This window comes from Agelaius tricolor, unplaced genomic scaffold (genome assembly GCF_023055355.1).
Source record: "Agelaius tricolor isolate 1412-34295 unplaced genomic scaffold, bAgeTri1.0.p SCAF_3, whole genome shotgun sequence".
Lineage (NCBI taxonomy): Eukaryota > Metazoa > Chordata > Aves > Passeriformes > Icteridae > Agelaius > Agelaius tricolor.
Genome location: NW_027269263.1, coordinates 280,598 through 299,740, shown reverse-complemented (window position 1 = coordinate 299,740; position 19,143 = coordinate 280,598). Strand labels below are relative to the sequence as shown.

Below are 19,143 nucleotides of genomic sequence, written 5' to 3'. Positions count from 1 at the left end.
ATCCTGCACTTTCTCTGTGTGTTAGTCCTGACAGCTCTGCTGTAAGGCCTGGCTTGGGGTCTCAAAAGCAAAGCCCTGCTCTGAGCTCTGCTCATTCCATAGAGCCAGCAGAGCACCAAAGTTTTGGTGCCTGTGGTCCCATAAATCTGAGGTATGTAATCAAATCCTACTGCTGTCTGGCTGAAACACATCTTCTGTGGCCAGGAATGTGCATGTAAATGTCAGTAGGAAATTCTCCTTGTGAATTTTCTGTGTGGCAGTTGGCTTTTTTTCCCTTTATTTTAAATCATGCAGCTGCAAGGATGAGTAGAAAAGATCCCTGGTTTGCTGCTGGAGAGGGATCTGAGCCCCATGTGAGCTCCAAGCCGAGGACAGCTGGAGGAGATGGGAATGGAGTGGGTGAAATGTGTCGTGCTGGAAGGAGATCACTGAGCTGATTTAATTAGTTCCGTTTCAGAGCATCCATTTCTGCTCGGGTCACTGCTACGTTCATCTATTTGCTTTTTTCCCCCCTCTTAGCAATAGCCAAATGCAGGGTGATAATTAATTTGGCAGGTTGATTGAGATTGGGTGGCAGAGAGGGGAGTTTTCCTGGATGAGTGATGAAGCATCGCTGGTTGAGCTAAAAGTGAATAGTCTGAAATAGAAAGTAGTTAGTAGAAAATCCCCCCAAGGGTGTGTTTAAACTGAATGTACTTTGAGTTTTGACATTGAGGTTTTTTAGTAAGCTACCAGACTCTACAGTGTAATTTTAGGACATTTGCTAGCTGGGATCTAGCTGTTGAAATATCAGTGCTGTTCTTCTGCTTTGTGAAGCCTCAGAAGCAGGAAAATGGGGTGTTAATGAAAGAAGTGGCTCATTTTTGTGGGTGTCAGAGTGAAACAAGCCTTGGCAGAGCAGTGCTTCTTTCTTTTCCAGGCCAGCCCTGGAAGCTGAGGCTTCACCTGCCCGGACTCTGGGATGCTTTCAGAGAGGGAGAAGGCTGTGTGGGTCAGGCTGCTTTGTGGGAGGCCAAATTCTCCTTATCTTAAAATGTTCATTACTTCATTGCAGCTATCCCTCAGTGCTACCATAAAGTTAATGTGTTTCAGTAAAAGGAGCTGCTGGAGCTGTGTTACGCGGCTGGCTTTCTGCCTCACTCTGTTTTGGCCTCACCAGGGACCAATTCCTGTAGTCACCACGTTTTGTGTTTCACACTAGATGGACACTAAGTTGCCATATTACCATAGGCAAAGTTTGTCTTTTTTCTTCTCAGGAAGTGCTGATGGTATCACAAGAGATCTGCTTTGGTCAGGCTGCTGGATTTGCTGCTTACAGAATTCCCACTTTTGGGGCACAGTGGCACTGCCACCTTTGGTATCTCTGATGTTTTCTCTCTCAGTCTCTGCCCCTTTCCTCTTTGGGAGTGACTCTGCTCTGCTGAGAGGTTTGAGCTGGCAGCTGTGACAAAATGCCATCCTGTGTGCACAGGGAAGTGCAGAGGTGACACCAATGAGTCACACATGTCCCTGTCCCTGCTGCAGTGGCTCACTTCCCTTGCTGGAACTGGAACCACTTCCAAAGGTTAAATGTCTGGTGAAACCTCCATGCTTACTCAGTCCTAAGGGCTTTTTTCTGCTGAGACTGCCAGTAAGGATGTCAATTTGTGATGCTTTGGGTTGGTTTATTTTCCTGTGAGGTAGACACTTCTCCACTGGGAATCGAATTGGAAAATTCCCATTTTTATGCAAACTACCAGCCATGTGATGACTGTACTTGATAAACTCATTGGGCCTTCCATATGAGCTATCGTGATCTGTGTTCATATTGAGGGGGATCCACCTGAAATCAGCTTGACTGAGAAATCCCTGAAAACCTTTACCTGCTTTTCTAGTGGGTTTTTAATTGCTGTGCAAAAAGACATTTCTGTGGAAGCAGAGACCTATATGTGCACTGTAACCAGCCTAAAAGGGCACACCTCACCTTGGAGGTTTGTGTTAGCAACACCAAGTGCAGAGACACCTATGTGACACCAGGATCTCACAAAAGATGGAACGTGAGAGAAAAGCTATGCACTAAAGAGAGAGTAGAATTTGGAACATAGATTTCAGAGCAGATTGTTTTGTAGAAATCTTTAGTCTTTAACTAAAGAAAAAACTATGTTAGATACCTCACCATGATTTCAGGCTTTGCTAACTCTGCTGCAGTAGCTGTCTAATTATCAAGCTAGTGCCAGGCTTGGTATTGTGAATGGGATTCTTAGTGCACAGAGAATGATTCCCAATGGGGAAAAAAAAAGTAAATGAGCTTTCTGACTTTTCTAGGAACTTAATTTCACCAGAATGGACCTGACTGGGTAGCTGTGAGTTCCAGGAACTTCATGTGTGTACTGTGAATAGCAAGCAACATTTAAATAGTAATTTTTCTCCTTTTTATCAATATACTTTTGTTCTTTTGTTAACTTGCTGCTATGTTTAGCACTCTTGACGTTGCTGTGATGCCCTGGCATTCCCATACTGAGGAATCTTCTTCTCTAAGCGACTGTTGCTAAATTATCTCTGCAGCCAAGCTGGGAGGGTATCAGAGTAGCTGTGCCACAGCTTTTATCTCACCACTGTAGATATTTTTCTCTAAGGCCTTGGTTTTCATGACCATGCTCAGAATGGGAAAGTGGGAAATTTTTTCATATATGAAAAATATATGGAAAATTTGGTGAACACTTACTTGTGGATTGCTAGTCCACCAGATCAATATGCCTATTATTTATCTACCAGATCAGTTCAAGAGAATAAGAAATCTATTCATGATCATTTTCATTGTTTTACTCATTTATTCTGAAATGAAATATCCAGATTAAGATCATTAATTTAGGAAGCCTTTGTTAAAAAATCTGCATTATATCTGCAAGTACCTCTTTGTGTGGAATCCATCGTTGAGGATCACTGAAGAATAAGAATTGCTTCCAAAAAAAACAAAATAAAAAACCACTGCCTCCTCCTCCCTTCCACCCCCCACTCCCCTCAAAATCAGGTCTTTTCTCTATTTTACTACAGCTCTGCCTCCCAAACCTGTTGTTTAAAATCCTCCTTGATGTGTGAAGGATTAATAGGAACCTGAGAAATTCAGTGGTAGGAGTGAAAATAATAGAAACACGCATGGATTTGTTTTACTACTGTCATCTGTTTAAGTAGTTGTGACAAAAATTTGTATAAAACCAGATACAGGGTGTGGAGGTGGATATTCCTGTGCCTTTTCTTTTCCCCACCTACGTTTGGTTTTTTGCATTTTTTTTTCTTTAACTTCCCAGCATCTCCACATTCTCTGCAGTGAAACCTGCTCATTTTCAGGGGGGCTGTGGAGCAAGGGGCACAGCAGCTGCCCTGAGCCCACTGCTGTGTCACACATCTGTGTGTCCCTTTTAAGGAACCAGCATCCTTGCATCCTCCTGCCCTGGAGAAGTCAGCTGCAGTTTATTGTGTGGAAATAAGAAGGATGTTTGCTGCCATGAGAGCCTCCCCCAGCATGCAGGCTCCTGCTGTGTCTCCAGTTCCAGGGATGAGCTCATTCCCCCGGAGCTGCATCCCTGCTGGAGCGCTTGGGGTGGTTTGCTGGCCGTGCCTTGGGGACAGGCACTGCTGTCACTGCTGCTGCCTTTGGGGTTGTCCCCTGTGCTGCTGTGCCCATCGGGCTCCCCTCAGCCTTGCTGCTTCTCCAAGGCCTTGGCTTCTCCTGTCCCTGCTGCCACAGTGGCTCAGCACAGTGTCTGCCTGACCCACAGTGCTCTCTGCAGCCCTGGCTCCTTGCTGCACCTCCCAGCAGCTCCTTCCAGCATTTCCAGCTTCCCCAGGGTAGCAGCTTCAGAGGACTTAACTCCATCCCCACATGGGTCTGAGCCCGCAGAGAAGGCATTCACTGCAGCTCCTCCTCAAACACATCACTGTACCTCTTTGGTACGGGGTACCAACATTGGTGCCCTGCCTCCAGTTCAGAGCAATGCCAAGATCTAAGTTCCATTTCTGCCTCTGCTGTGGTTTAAAAAGCTAATCTCTGCTTCCAGCTGTTGTCCAGCAGCCCAGAAACCTTTGAAACAATTTGATTAGGAAGCAACTAAATGGCTCTTAAATGCTCACCCCCCAGTTTATTACTTTGGTTGGTTTGTTTGGTGAATTATTTTATTTGGGGTTTTTGTTTGTTTGGTTTTTTTTTTTAACCAGTCTTGGAACTGAGTCTGGCCCTGGTGATTTGCAGAGCTAGAAGATGTTGGGAGCATTTGGGTGGAGAGTTTCCTCTCCACAGTGGCTGTGATGACACGAGCATGCAGCTCACACATCTGGCTGAACAGCCCAGCTCTGACATCTTGTGCTTTGTGCTGACCCTGGGAGCTGGCCAGGGGCTGTGGAAAAGGGATTGTTTTTCCAAATACTGGAGGCCTTTGCTGTCTGTGTGTCATGGCCTGCACATGCCTGTGTGTGATCTCTCTCACCACCACCACGCAGCATCTCTGACACCTGGGATGCCTCAGGGCAAGGTGCAGTTCTGCCATTTGGTGGAGAAGGTGGTCAGAGCAGCCACTTGCTCCCCTGTTATGTTATCAGGATCTGGCAGTGGTCAATCTCAGCAGCTCCAGCCTGCTTAGCTGCTCCTGCTGATGGTGTCCACACCAAAATTCCCTCCCTAAATCAATCGAGTTGTAAATAATCTCTTTTATCTTGATTACCATGAAAATGCAGGGAACAGTCTATGGGATAGAAGGAGTCCTACTCAAAATAGCATGTGCAAAAGCACTCTGTTAGCTTCTGTGTGACCTGACTCCTGCATGTTTGTAAAAATAAATGTTTCCCCTAATATGTAATCAAGGAAATAATTTGTGCTTTTTTTTTTTTTTTTTTTTTTGTTACCCAAAAAAGAACTTATCGGGAACATTTTGTGCCTACATGCTGGTAACAAACAGTTTCTTATTGCCAGTGGAAATGTGATCCTGACTGGAGCATGGCTAATACCCATATTCAGAGAATATGGATCATACTGTGCCCCATTCAGCACAGGCTGTAAGGAGGCAGTGTCAGAGAGCTCAACAGTGAGACACTGTTTCACATCCTCAACATGCCCATTCAACTGAATCTCTCCCAAAGAGGGAAGATGTTATGCTCATGTTTAAATAGAAGCTCTGCTATTTTGGTGAAGGTTGAAACCAGGTGCCAGCCTGATTGGGTACTCCTATCTCGCTCTTCTCAATGCTGATTCCCAAATATAAGCAACTCTTAAAGCTGCTGGCTACCACCCAGCCAAAACTTCTTGTCATCTCATTGGTAATTAATTTTTACCACTACTAAATGTGCTAAATCCTTGCAGGAGTGGCAAAAAGGCATTTTTGCAGGATCTCAGCTGTTTGGGAGAGCTCAGGCTGCCCTGCTCATGTATCACAGCCAGTTCAGTGGGAAATGTTGGATGCAAGTGCTTGGCTCCCAATCCCAGATGGAGCAGAGGAGCAATTTCTCTCACATTCCTGTTCTTTGCCTTGTGTCCACCTTCCACTAGAGAGAGCAGAAGTTTTTTTATGTTCACTATAATGGGAATGAGATATCCAGCCACAGTCCAAATCTTTAAAATCCAAGGGAAAGAGGCAGTGAGCTGCAACAAGGTTCTGATGTGCATTTGGATTATGTGATCTTGTTTCAGTCTTCTTGAATCCTATTTATTGTCTTTGGTGACTATTGGCTGATTTTTTGTCCTCGCCATCTGGTTGTTTTTATAACAGTTAAAGTGTTATGTACGTGCAAATATGTGTCACAATAAAATTCCAGAGTAATAGACTATAATCTGAATAGAATTAGAATAGGCTTTGAATGGATGTAAAGGGTTTTATTAAACACTAAATGTAATTAATTCATTGGTCCTCTTTAATGCTTACAAGAAAAGGATCTGCTCATTCCCTCTAATGAAACTGTGCTGAGTTTAAGCAATACTTTAATAAGTCCATATGGTTTCAAAATGCTGCTGCATTCTGCTGCTGAGGATTCCCTCCCCTTTCAAAGAATATACATTACATGGGACTGCTTGTATTTTAAATATTGGGGGTTTTCCCTGACTTGTGCCCAGTTAGGGAGGTCCTTGTAATAAGATTATGCCTTTTCTATTACTCTGACTCATTTTTGGGGTTGTTTTTTTTCTGGTTGGCTTTGTTGGAGGTTTTTTTAATTTTTTTTTTTTTTTTTTTTTTTTTTTTTTGCCATTGCATAGTTAGCAGTATTGCTGCTTCAAGAGTGCCAAAATTGAAACCCTGGTTCAGAAAAGATTGTATAAGGGAAAAACAGGACTTATAAACAGCTGAAAAGGTTTAAATTGTCATACTTTGCTTTCTGTCCTTTTTAGATTTACTTAGATCTTCTACAATCTGTGTGGGTCACATTTTCCTGCAGATCTCTAATACTAAGGAGGCTAAGAATTATGGTTTATGAATTTTAATGAAAGATGAAATCCTTATGTAATCATTTGCTAGGGCTTTAATTAAATAACCATATAGGAGAAGAACTGCATTTAGAGAGGCGAGGGCTGAAGATGCTAATTTTTAAGTGGCTTTGTTCTACTTCAGTATGGGTATCTCAGAAATCTGATGTAATGTAGACAGTCTTTTATAACATTCCCTACTCCTTTGAAGGTATTGCTGCATTAGTGAACAGAAGTTTTAAAACCACAAGCTGAGAAACTTCATGGTGTTTATAGCAAAACCTGAAGTTTGGAGCTCAGGCTCCCACCCTACATCTCCAAAAGGGGATGAGCCCTTTCACTTCTCTTCTGGGATTTTGGTATTGGGGTCTTTCCTCAGCAGGAATGGGAGAGTGTTTTCCCTGGAGAGCTGTCGGTCAGTTCTTATGGTAGCACCAAGCAGTGGTTTTAGCACAGGCCATGTTTTTGTGCATTCCTGAGCGTGCAAGGCTCGTTCTTGTTGCTAAAAGCTGCTTTCATCTGTGAGCATTAAAACTGCCGGAGATGGGTTTCCAGGACAGTTTCAGATGAAATGTAAAGTAGCTCCTTTTCTTCTAACAGAGACTGTATGCATGTAAGCTGTGTGGGTGTTTGATTTCAGTTTTATCCCTCCTTTTCTGCTGCTGATGCACATAGCCTTGGTTGCCTGGTCAGTAAGAATAATAAATTTGATGCTCTGAGGCTGTTTATCGTCACTCTGGACCAAATTAATTCCAGAGAACTTTCAGAGGAGGTGGTGGGGTCTGGAGCAAACCCATCTGTTAGTGATAAACATAAACCCCCCTACTTCCAAATGCATTTTTATGTCAGTATCTCTGTTTGCATGCATGCAGCAATTAAGCAGTATATTATTTTCTTTTTCCATGATTTCAGAAGGTTGACTCACTCAAGTGGATTTATGCACATGCTCTGTTTTCTCTGAGTGTAGTTAGTTGGTTTGTTGTTTGATTTGGTTTTTTTTATTTTTGTGGGGGGGTTTTGTTTGGTTTTGGGCTTTGTTTTTGCTTTTAATTCTGTTTTCTTTATCTTTTGATTCCTATTCAGCTTGCGGAAATAATGATTTCTACCTAGTCCTATAATTCAGGCATACTTTCTTTCCTCCTTTTCTGGGTATCATGCTCCAGCCCTTACTGTTTGTCCATGAAAAGAAAATCAGGTTCAGAAGGAATTGAGCGGAGTGTGGCTTGTTGAGCTAAAGAGTGTCACACTGAGGCAATTGTCCCTCTGCAGAATGCTGGCCTGGCAGAGATTTTGTCATAAACCCTGGGGTTTTTCTTCTTTCTGAGGCATTTTTGTGTGGTATCCATTTCATTTTTCATTCCTCCACTCCTGTGGTAGTAGGGACCACCACATGCCAAGAACATTCTAGCATGAGATGAGCACAGCTTTTTAGATAACGAGGGAGAAATAGATTTTAAAGCCGAATAAGATTTTATTACAACATTAGGAAAAGGTTGGTTTCATAGGTCATGAATTAGATATAATGCTTAAAAACAGCCTCCCTGTTTTAGCTGGGGACAGCCATGTTGAGCTTGTGAGGGGTCCCCAGGATGAGGTGAGAGATGAGAATTAACTCCAAGCTCTCAGAAGGCTGATTTCTTATCATATCATATTCTAAAACGATACTAAAGCAAGAAAGGAGACATCAGAAGGCCAGAACAAGAATGATAATAAAAACCCATGACTGATCAGAATCCTGACACAGCTGGACTGAGATTGGTCATTACATCAAAACAATCCACGTGCAACCAATCAAAGATGTCCCTGGTGGTGAGCAATCTCCAGATCACATTCCAAGCAATCAGATAATCACTGTTTACATTTCTTTCCTGAGGCTTCTCAGCTTCTCAGGAGAAAAATCCTGGCAAGGGATTTTTCATAAAATATGACAGTGGCAGTGACCACAGGTAACCACCCTGGCACACTTCTGTGTTTTCCTGGGGCTGGCTGCACTGGGAGCATCCCTACATATTGGAACAGTAATTCCAGGCCTGGCTTGTGACTGCACCTCTCATTTTTGGTGGCAGTAAGAAAGCAACCTTTCACTTTTCGGTGAGCTATTGTGAGAAACGATAGTTACTTTCAAAAAATTTTAAAAGGTTTATTAAAACTTTATCAAAAATTGCAATAGAGACTGAATAGAGAAAATAAACCTAGCACTGGGAGCACAGGATTTTCTCTAGTATGTGCTCATCTACACAATGGATGTTCTGCCTTTTAACTCTTTGGTCTCTCCTAAAATTTTGTCTATTGACTCTTTCTTTGCTGTCAAGTGGTGGAGATTGCTTTCTGACATCTTGATTTGGAGGTCAGGTGTTGCTGTAGTAATGAGCTGATTTTCTTAAATACCCCAGCTATCTCCTGAAAACAATGTGAAAGGGGGGAACATAACTATAAATTAATAACATTTCTCTTAGTATATACATAATATCTGTTCTTAAATTGTGAGAGCTAACTATTTCATTGTTCATTTATTACACACTGGGTTCAGTGAGGACAGGAGCATGAAAATCCTGGCAGGGGGATCTTATGCTACCCTTGGGTTTGAAGGTGTGGTGTCTGCCAAGTGTCTGTGGAGCCTGGAGAACCACAGTGGCCACAGCCAGGCTGGAATTAATCCTTCTTTCTTCACTGTGGGGCTTGCTTTTTGTGCTAATTCCACTGATAGGAACCTGGAGGAAAAGGTATCACCCAGAGAGCCACCAGTGGTCAGACTCGAGCTAAATTAATATTCTTTTAGCCAAGTGAATTAAGAAAGCAGGAGTTACTTCCTCCCAAGGCACAGGGGCTACGAAGTAAAACTGAAGAGGGGTTTTTGGTCCACAGAGGAAAGACAGGTAGGAGGGTTCTAGCAGAGTTTCTCTGAAGCACATAACCTTTGGTAGGAGCATCTCTTGGTAGTTTTTGCACACCAGTTATTTATTTAAAAAAACATCACAGCTATGCTTCATGCAGTAATGGAGAGCAAACAGGGAAACCCAGGAGAGCCAGTGTTTCCACCAAGAGTATACATGGAAAATAGGAAAAAAATGCAGTAAAATGAGGGGGGTAGTCACAAGGCTGTCTCAGGTAAAAAAATCATGTGACATTTCTGATTTTTGAAGCCTTGACTGCATGTGTGGTTTGTCTCCAGTTATGGAGGTAGATAGTTGTCAGCAATAACTTAAAAATTAGGATCCCTTGGGAAAGAAAAGGATAAGGAGGAACAGTTCCTGGAGAAGATAAAAAATTTCATCATAGGAGATGCATGTGGCTTTCCTGATTTTGCAGAGTAGAAACCTCTTGTCCTGGGACGAGTGTTTTGAAAGCATGTTCTGCAAAAAGTGTGGGTTGTAAATCTCCTTGCCAACCTCTGAACTGGGGGAAGGCATTTCCTTTGGGAAAGAATGTTGGGAAAATGAGCAAGAAAATGTTCATGGCTGTAAGTCAGTACATGTCACATTAACCCTCCTATCTTTCATTCACATATTTTTTTATTTGAATTAAGAATTTCTTCTGTGTGTAGGAGCAAACAATGCCCAGAAGAAATCCCTGAGTAGATATACAAAAAACCCCATAATTCAATGGTGAAACAGATTTAAAGCTGTTGCTAATTATCATGGCTGATATAAAATGTACATTGCTGATTAATCAAATGTGCCCTGGTTTTGGTAATCTCCTTGTTGATGTATCAGCTCTCCTTTTGCCAGATCAGTATTAAACATTTGGCTAAAGCTGAATCTGTGGCGGTGGGGATTTTATTGGCATCAGCAGAGTTGTGATGCCAGATGTGTTTGGGTTCTGAATGCAAAGGTACAATGTTACATGGCTTTATTATGAAGCTAAAAGCTGTGTGAGATAAATCATAAAAGCAAACCTGTTTATTTCCAAGAAAAATGTGTAATGGATATAAAAGCATGAGTGTTTCAATTAAAATAATGAGTGCAATTTTTCACTTAGCTCTGCTTTTCTTTGTTTTGCAGCTCATGGGGCATTCTGAATGGGATCACAAACGAGGACCCAGAGGCTCACAGGTCAGTTGCTCAGTGTTTTGTGTTTGATTTTGGCTTTTTGTACATTTGAGGCATTCAAGCAAGTTTTCCATCTGAGTTTGGCAAAGTTGTTAATTTTGTTAATATTTGCAGGGTTTGGAGCAATGGAAAAAGGCATAAAACCATGGCAGCTTTCATTAATATAATTTTTGAGCTGTAATTCAAACAGTTGATCCAGACAGAGCTGAGTCATCCAACAGAAAGGGTTTTTCAGTAGCAGAAGGATGGATTAGATGTATGGAGAAAGCATTTCTTACTCGGCTGTCTCCATCAGGACATCAAAGCAATGCAATTTCAAACAGCATGAGTATGTTCTGTTTGGTGGTTTGTTTTTTGGGTTTTTTAACCTGAAAAACTTGTTAAAACTTGGATGGCTCTCTCTCCATGAATCCTTTCACTGTTGACCCAGGTGTGTTAGAACTGTGCAGGGAGGTGCAGAGAAGCCACTGGAAGGAAATTATGCCAGTAGTGTTAATGGTATCACAATCCACTTCAAAATTATCTGTAGTAACTATCTCTTGTAATTATCTATTACAATTGCAGCAAACAAGACATCGCTACCAGTATTGATGTTCAGGAATTTTCCTGCTTGGGTAAAATAGCCTTTCCCATCTAGTGTTGAAAACCATAAATACATTATTAGAGCTCCAGCCTTTTGTACTGGGTTTTACTTCAGGTGAAGGATTTTCGCGTGGATACTTTGTACAAGTGACAGTCCAGAGGCGTCATAAAAGCATTAAAGGATATGTAATAAGGTGGGAAAAGAAAACCGTAGCATCATAGAACAGTTTGGTTTGGAAGGGACCTTAAAGTTCACCCAGTTCCAACCCCCTGCCATGGCAGGGACACCTCCCACTGTCCCAGGTGGCTCCAAGCCCTGTCCAGCCTGGCCTTGGGCACTGCCAGGGATCCAGGGGCAGCCACAGCTGCTCTGGGCACCCTGTGCCAGGGCTGCCCACCCTCACAAAAAATTAATTTTTACCTAACATTTAATCTAAACCTACTCTCTGGCAGTTTGAAGGCATTCCCAGGGTTCTCACTACAGTTCCTGATGAAGAGTCCCAAAATGACCCAAGCTTTCTGATTACTTTGTGCTATCCTGTGCACAGACACAAAAACTAAGGAAGAAAAGGAAGAAAAATTTCATTAGTGAGAAGAAAATATGCCTCAGTTATTCCACTGTAGCTTTAGATTCTCTCCTTTACATGACTCTGAAAAATCTTCTAGATAGGAACAGCATTAAACGTAATTTAAGTTCCTTGAAAGATTAGGAGAAATTAAGGAGGTTCTGATTTTTGCAGAATAGAAAAGACTTTTTTTATCCTTTTGTCATTCAGTTACATTGTTGCCAGCTTGTGTCCTTTAAAAAATGCACCTGTTGTAAAAAAACAAGATCTTGCTGAAAAATTAAGGTGAATGATGTGTTAGCTATACTTAAATACCTTAAAACCTAGGAAGAAAAAAAGGGAAGTGAAATCACTGGTTTACCATAATGTAAAACTAAAATCTATGTTTGAACTCCTGAAGGTATTCCATCAAGACTCATTAAAAAAGCTCTGATTCAGTGAAGGGGATTTTTTTTTAGGAGCTAGTAGGTTTTCTATGGCATGTGTTGAAACATGAGGGGAAGCTACTACAGTGCATGTCACACTCCTTAATGGCCCACTTGGCAAACATGTTCCTTTTCTGTTCCTTTTCTGCACGTAGGAGTGAAATGCAAAGTGCTGCAGCTCCAGGTAGAGATGGATCTCAAATGAGATGCACTGGGGCCCACGGGAATTTCTGTTTGCAGCACTTTGTCTCGTGATAAGCATCTGCAATTCAATAGAATGTTAATGGCACAAGTGAAAAGCTGTCTTTACAGTATTTAACTTGCTCAGGCTTCTAGCATGACCATCACTGCACTCCCCTTTTGAGACTGCCCACATGTATGTGTATCTATGTTGTAGGATTCCTTTTCTTTTAGAATAATTATACTATTAAGGCTACTCTAATTAGATTGAATTATAGGTTGCCTTACAAAGAGCAGGGAGTTCCTGGCTACATACTTGTTCTTTTTTTTTTTTTCCTTTCTTTTTTCATCCCTGAAGACAGCACTGCCTGCTCTAAGTGCTTCATGCTGGGAATTTTCTCTATGGATTTGAAATGAAGCAGGAAGTGCAAAGTGAATTTCATTACATTTTGTGCTTAATTTTAAAGATTAATACATGTTAGAATTAAGGATTTAGGCATGAAACTTAAAAACTGAGTTCCAAATTAAAGAAATTCCAAAGTGTTTAGGAATATTTAATCCACCTAAGGAAAAGTCTCAGAAATATATACATGCAATTTGTAGAACCGCATAATGTGAGGGGAGAATATCCATACATGTTTGTAGTGCTGGCACGTGCCACAAGAAAGTGTGACTAGCAGAATTCATCCTTGGAATATTATTGCTCTGCAGAAACAAATATGCAAATTGTCCTTTAATCATTCTGCTAGAACACAGGACACTAGTACATAGTACACTAGTAGTTAGTACTGCCAGGATCTTGCAGGTGGGCCCCAGGGCACACTCTGTGCACACGTTTTTATGTTTTTACCAGGGCTCCTGGGTGTGTGGGAGTAATTTGTTGCTCTGTCATCAAGGCTTGTTTGGCTTGCTGGAGATGTAGGCGTAGTCCCAGAGTCAGTGCAATCGAGCAATCCCGCATTGTAGAAGCAGGAAGATGGAGAGAGGAACACAGGTCCAGCCTTTTTAATTCTCTGTAACCACAAAAGCTCTCGATTCTCCATCCGAGGTGCTGCGTTTTACCCTCCAGTTCCTAAGCAACAGCTATTTCCAGAGTGAGTGCGTCTGGTGTTGTCTACCTACTCCAGGCTCCTTCCTGGGAGGTGGCTGGGAGCTGAGCTGCTTACTGCCTCAGCTGTGCCACTGCAAGGACACAGATGCTGTAGAGGAGCAGCACAAGCTGGGCTCTGACCAGTCTCCACCTTGCAGCTCACCAAAACTCGCGTGCTTCGGGGAGCTCTGCCATCTACAATGAAGAGCAGGAGTCAGAATTGAGGTTCTTGCCACTGGTTTGGGACAGAAGCCTTTTTTTGTCAAGTGTGGCAAAGCCTCTAGAGCAGACTCAGGAGGATGAGCCGGAAATCTCTGTCCTTGCTGAAGCGCAGGTGGGAGTCCATTCCCGCTGGGGACCAGGTACTGTGCTCTGGGAATCTGTCTGGGGTGTCTGTCTGCCCTCAGTGCCACTGTAAAGAGAAATACAGTGCCCTGCTGGGGCTCTGGGGGCTCTCTGAAAACAGGGAGTGCCAGCTGCTCATTATTTGTCATTCCTAAAATGAATGCTGCCAAACTCGGGTAAGGCTGATTTTGCCAGGGCATGTGCTTGTGAAGGTGGAGATGCCATGGCAGCCTATTAATGCAGAGGTATTTAACCAAAAAAGTCTCCCTGTCTCAGAAAGGAGACTTGCTTCAGGAGTATTTGAAACTGAGTATTAAAAACTATTTTAAACTGAGTGGCTAAGGGAAATAGTAGTCTACTATTGATGGGTTGGTGCGTGACTTTTTTGTCTTTCATATCTTTCATATCTTACATGTGTGTGTATGAAGTCACTGAGGCATTGGCAGCAGAACATTGGTGTTTTCAGAGTCTGCCCTCAATGCCACTGTGAAGAGAATTACAGTGGGGCTCTAGGAGTTCTCTGAACACAGGGAGAGCCAGCTGCTCGTTATTTGTCCTTCCCAAGATGAATGCTGCGAAACGCTGGTAAAGCTGATTTTCCCAGGGCATGTGCTTGGGAAGGCGGAGATGCCATCACAGCCCACTAATGCAGATGTATTTAACCAAAAAAGCCTCCCTGTCTCAAAAAGGAGACTTTTCTAAAGGCTTCAGGAGTATTTTAAACTGAGTATTGAAAACTATTTCAAACTGAGTGGCCAAGGGAAATTTTAGTGTACTGTTGATGGGTTCCTTGTGCATGACTTTTTGTGTTTCTTATCTTACATACATGTGTGTGTATGAAATCACTGTGGCATTGGCAGAACCTTGGTGTTTTCAGAGTCCTCTTGGTTGTTGTGTCATTCCAAGTGCGCTAACCAAGAGGAGAGTAAAGCAGATGCAAACAGAACATATGTAAACATCTGCTGGGAGAAGCAAATACTGTCACCAGAATCAGGACTGAGATGTGATGAATGGCAGTGTGATTAGTGTATTTCCTACTTCTTGCTCCAGGCACTCCAAGATTCTCTTGATTTTTTTTTCCATACTTTGCTTGAGATGTGCAGATAATAAAAGAAATAATTACAGAAATAATATTGGTGAGCTAACAGCTCCACTCTCTTCTCAGTCATAATTCCATCTCAGTTTTCCATTTATAAAACAGTTGACTGTGAATGGTAGTTTTTATCTGTAGAAAAGAGACAGTTGTTTGACAGGAAGAAAGACAGAAATGCATCCCAGTTTTTGAGAAGCATCCTCCTGTGCATTTTTATTAAGAGGGAGAAGGACAGGGAAGATTACATACCATATTTTATGTTTAAAGATAAGTCATGCCACTTGGAACTTTTAGAGATCTCAGACATATTATTTGTAAAAAAAAACCCCTCATGCTGTCACATAATTATTCACAATAAAATAATAAGGCATTGTTGATTAGTGCAATTTTATTGCACTGAAAGGAATTTAATTGATCCAGATCAGTCCAGCATTCTTAAATTTCCTAGGAAAAAAGTATGAATAAATGCTCTGGTAGGAAGTGAATCATTTGTGATGGTGCTTCTCTTAAGATGCAGAGACACTGATATTATTTCAAAGGAAGGCTGGTTTTCAGCCTTACTTTTCCAGCATTTCCTTTGAAACACTCTAACCCTAATGTTGCATTGCATCGTACATCCCATTGTAACACAGTATGTGGGAAAAATAAATATTCCTCACCTAGGTGTGAGGTGTGCTTGGCTGCACTGAGCTGGGCATCAGTTCCACCATCAGTCCCTCAAGCCCTCTGAGGGGTTTAAAAGAGGAAAGGGAATTTCCCTGACCCATCTGCCACTCTGGGACTGTGAGACCCAGAAAGTGATGCACATAAATAGAGTTTACTTGACCATAGTGTGAGTCTGTGAGGGCTGACTGAAGGAAAATGCAGTTACTGTGCAAGATGACAACCCCAAAGAGGCAACTTCCTGAGTGCTTTAGGCTGATCCTGCTCACAAATTATTGTATAAAAATAATACCTCTGCCTTTTGGTGCAAATCCATTCTTTAGTCCTTGAAGGGATGCAGTCTCTTACTGTGTTCTAGGCTGACCTTGACAAAATTACTTTATATTTTGACAGGTAAGCAATGACATGGTAAGTTGCTTCTCTACTCAGAGTAGATAAAAGATAATTTATTAACAAATAACAAAACCTCTCCAAATGGACTTTTTGCCACCTAAAATGAAAATAAAAACCAAACAAAAAACTAAAGGAAGAAAATAAGACCGAACTGCAAAAGTGGGATATTTGGCTTGATCTTGTTCCTAATGTAAAACGATGTGGCAGGTGTGACTTTTAAGAAGGTGGAAGCTGTAAGTCCACAATGAAGTTTGATACTGTATTTGAACGTACTTTTTGGTTTTTTTAAGTCATAGAGTGATTTTTTTTTCCTCATCTTGCAGAGTCTGCATGAAATCAAATGACACCCAGAACTGTTTAGGCAAGGCGGAGCAGCCTTGAGAAGTAAGGGTGGAGAAAAACCAAGAGTAGTTATGATGTCTGTAGACAATATCGTGGGAGGTTGTTGGTTTGGGCTGTTGTTTTTTTTGGAGGTAGGTTGTTATATAATTTTATTTTTGATCTTTTGAGCATTATTTGTGCTCTCAGACACTACATCACAGAGGTCTCCATGGTTTCCAGGCTCTGGTATGACAAAGGAATTTTCCTCTCATTGTTTTGTGTTTTATGGATGTGAAAGAGTGAGGAAAGTAGGTTTAACTGGCAACCTTGAATTAGATCTCTCTGGGTTTTGTTGATGAAAAATGTCTGATCTTCCTGTTCATTTTTATATATGTGGAAGATACATCTTTATCCTGGGGGTGTTTTGCATGGGTAAATTTAAGCTAAATAGTGATAAACTAAATACCATCTATTGGTCTCTATTCAACAAAACTTAATATTTCTTAGTTCTTTAATCTTGAATGGCTTTGTCAATAATTTCAGAAGGAATTACCTTTATATAACTAAGGAAAGAATTTGTAAGTGTTTTTCTTTCTTGCCCATCCAGCTGTTCAGATTGCTTGAAAGCTCTCCCTGAAGTTTCACTATAAGGGTTTGGGGAGTAATTCTCTGTAGGTTTAATTTGTTGTGTGTGCCTGAGGATCTTGTTTTTAGGAATAAAAAGTCCTAATTTTTTGTTCCTGAGAACTGCAACTGAGAATGTTTTCACTGAATACATATGAATTTAAAATGTTGTGGTAGCCAGATGAGCCAGAGGTGTTAAATATTTGCTGTGATGCTGTTGAGTATTTCCACCTACCTGAAATTCCATGAGCTGTAGCCTTTGAGCATAAGGTCCTAAGACAGGAAAAATCTTCCCACGTTATCCCATGATGGAAATTTCTAATTGTTTCACTGGTGACTGTGAAGTTAAAAACACAAACTAGATTTCCATAATGATGTAAGAACATGACCAATAGTTGCTATAGGGATTTATATACTTTATATTTTTTAATGTATTTATAGATATTTTTATAGCTGTGGATAGTTTAACGGAATGTACTATGCAGTTCAATAAAAGCATTAATATTTTTTTTAGGTAGGAATTCATGCTTACAGCAGTGTGAGCAGCGGTAATGCTTTCTGTAGGATTAGATTGTGATGGGTTAGTATAAAACCCATGAAGTGATGCTTCCCTCACCTGCCAGTGATTTACAGTACAGCTGTGCCTAAGGCAGTTTGCATGCACACTGCAATATCCCGTTCCTGACCATTGATGTGTTGGATGGGACAAACTTCCACAGGCTTGTGGAAGGGTGCTCAGCAGCAAATGGAACTCATCCTGACTGAGTCATAACTGCAGAATGATAAACCAAGGGATTTTCTGGGTTCCATATAACATTACATCATGCAGCCTCCATATATTCACTGTGTGTTCAGTACAAAGCTGGGTCCTGCTGGGGCATGTCACTTGTACCTAACCAAAGCCCTTCTACTTTACCTGAAAACAGCTTACAATTAAAAAATAAAAAAAGTTTCCTGTTAAGAATGTTTTTGTGGCTCTCCACAGTTCTTCATGGTTAATAAAACATGGCATTATCCCTTCATTCAGCAGACAAGCTTTCCAAGCTTTAGTGGCAGAGCAGAGATTTGCAGAGTTTGGGATATTACGAGAAAGAGGCCTCTTGGCAGGAGTTTGGGGTGGTTTGGTTGGAATATGGAGAAGGAGAGCTGCTTTTTCACAGCAGGAAAGGTGCAAAAAGCTGAGCTGGGATTAAGAAATAACCTAGGAAATTCCTCTTTGCTTTCTAATGCAGCAGGTGAGTGATGCAGAGCAGAAAGCTATCTCGCAGAAATAATCTGCCTCAGGTTTGTCCTTACCTCTCTTGGAGTGAGGAGTTGAGGCACAGGCACTCTCTGGGGCTGTGGGACCATTTCTTTGTGTCCTGCAGGTTTTCTCCCTGCTGCTCTGAGGTGAGACAGGACCTGTCACACTGGCAGCTGCGACCCAGGTGATGTGGGCAAACCTCCTGCAACCTTCCACATCCAGCACTCACCCCCAGGCTGGAGAAGAACCTTTGAAATGCTATCAGCCACACTGAGAATCTTTTCTGCTCTCAAATTCTCTGTCCAAAACGACTGGCAGGGGGACAGGAGTGGATTGGAAGCTCAGTAATGACTTTTACTCTGTCATGTCACTGTTCTCCATACCTAAGCAGGAGCTCAACACAGATTTCCAGAGATGTTGCCATTCTTCTTCAAAACCCTTCTCCACCTTTATACCTCCCAGGTTTGCTGTGCAAGTCCCGATGCTGGTCAGGCAGTCCAGCTGTGGCACAGAGAAGCTTGCTGACCACACTCAACTTGTATTTTCCTTTATTCAGTCAGCAAGTTCCAGTTCAGGAAGGATGCAGTTTGTAGGATCACAGCTATGCTGCAGGTCAATGCAGTTTGGAAAAGGAATTAGCACTGAAATGCACACAGGAGTAGGAAATATATGCTGGTGAAATGACTCCCTGAAGAAGCAGCATGGTAGGAGTACAAGAAGTTTGGCACAGTGCCATTTATCTCTATATTTTGAAAAGCAGAGATAGTAGTAGAAGCTGATAATTGTCCTTTTTTTTTCCTTTTTTTTCCTTTTTTTTTTTTCTTCTTTCTTCCCCAGGCTTTTCCTCAGGCTGGTGAGTGCATGTCCACTGGTGTGGTGCAGATCTGGATTGCCTATGGCAATTGTATTGAGAAGTTTGGGATTGTGAGCTGTCATCATTCAGAGCAGAGGAAGGAGATTTTTTCCATTTGGGGTGATCAGACTCCTGAAGCACCCCTAAATCTCTCTGCTTTTTTCTCTCTTTCTGGCAGTTTTCATAATTTAATTTTCAGAAGTTTTCATAATTTTGTTAACTTGTTTGTTTTCAGAACCCGTGTTTTTATATGGCGTGATTCTCTGACTAAAGCTTTATAAATTTAGAG

At 41.7% G+C, this 19,143-nt stretch overlaps 1 protein-coding gene across 3 annotated transcripts in view; it reads left to right on the top strand.

The window, feature by feature from the left end:
• Positions 1-19,143, top strand: part of PDE3A (phosphodiesterase 3A) — a 219,190-nt gene that overhangs the window by 128,669 nt on the left and 71,378 nt on the right. The window contains exon 2 of one of the 3 annotated variants that reach the window (XM_071422078.1): positions 10,429-10,479. In XM_071422078.1, the coding sequence (XP_071278179.1) occupies positions 10,429-10,479 (51 nt within the window). Of the gene's footprint in view, positions 1-10,428; positions 10,480-13,179; positions 13,682-19,143 lie in introns of those variants that run through there. The other 2 variants (XM_071422079.1, XM_071422080.1) reach the window with 2 other exon arrangements.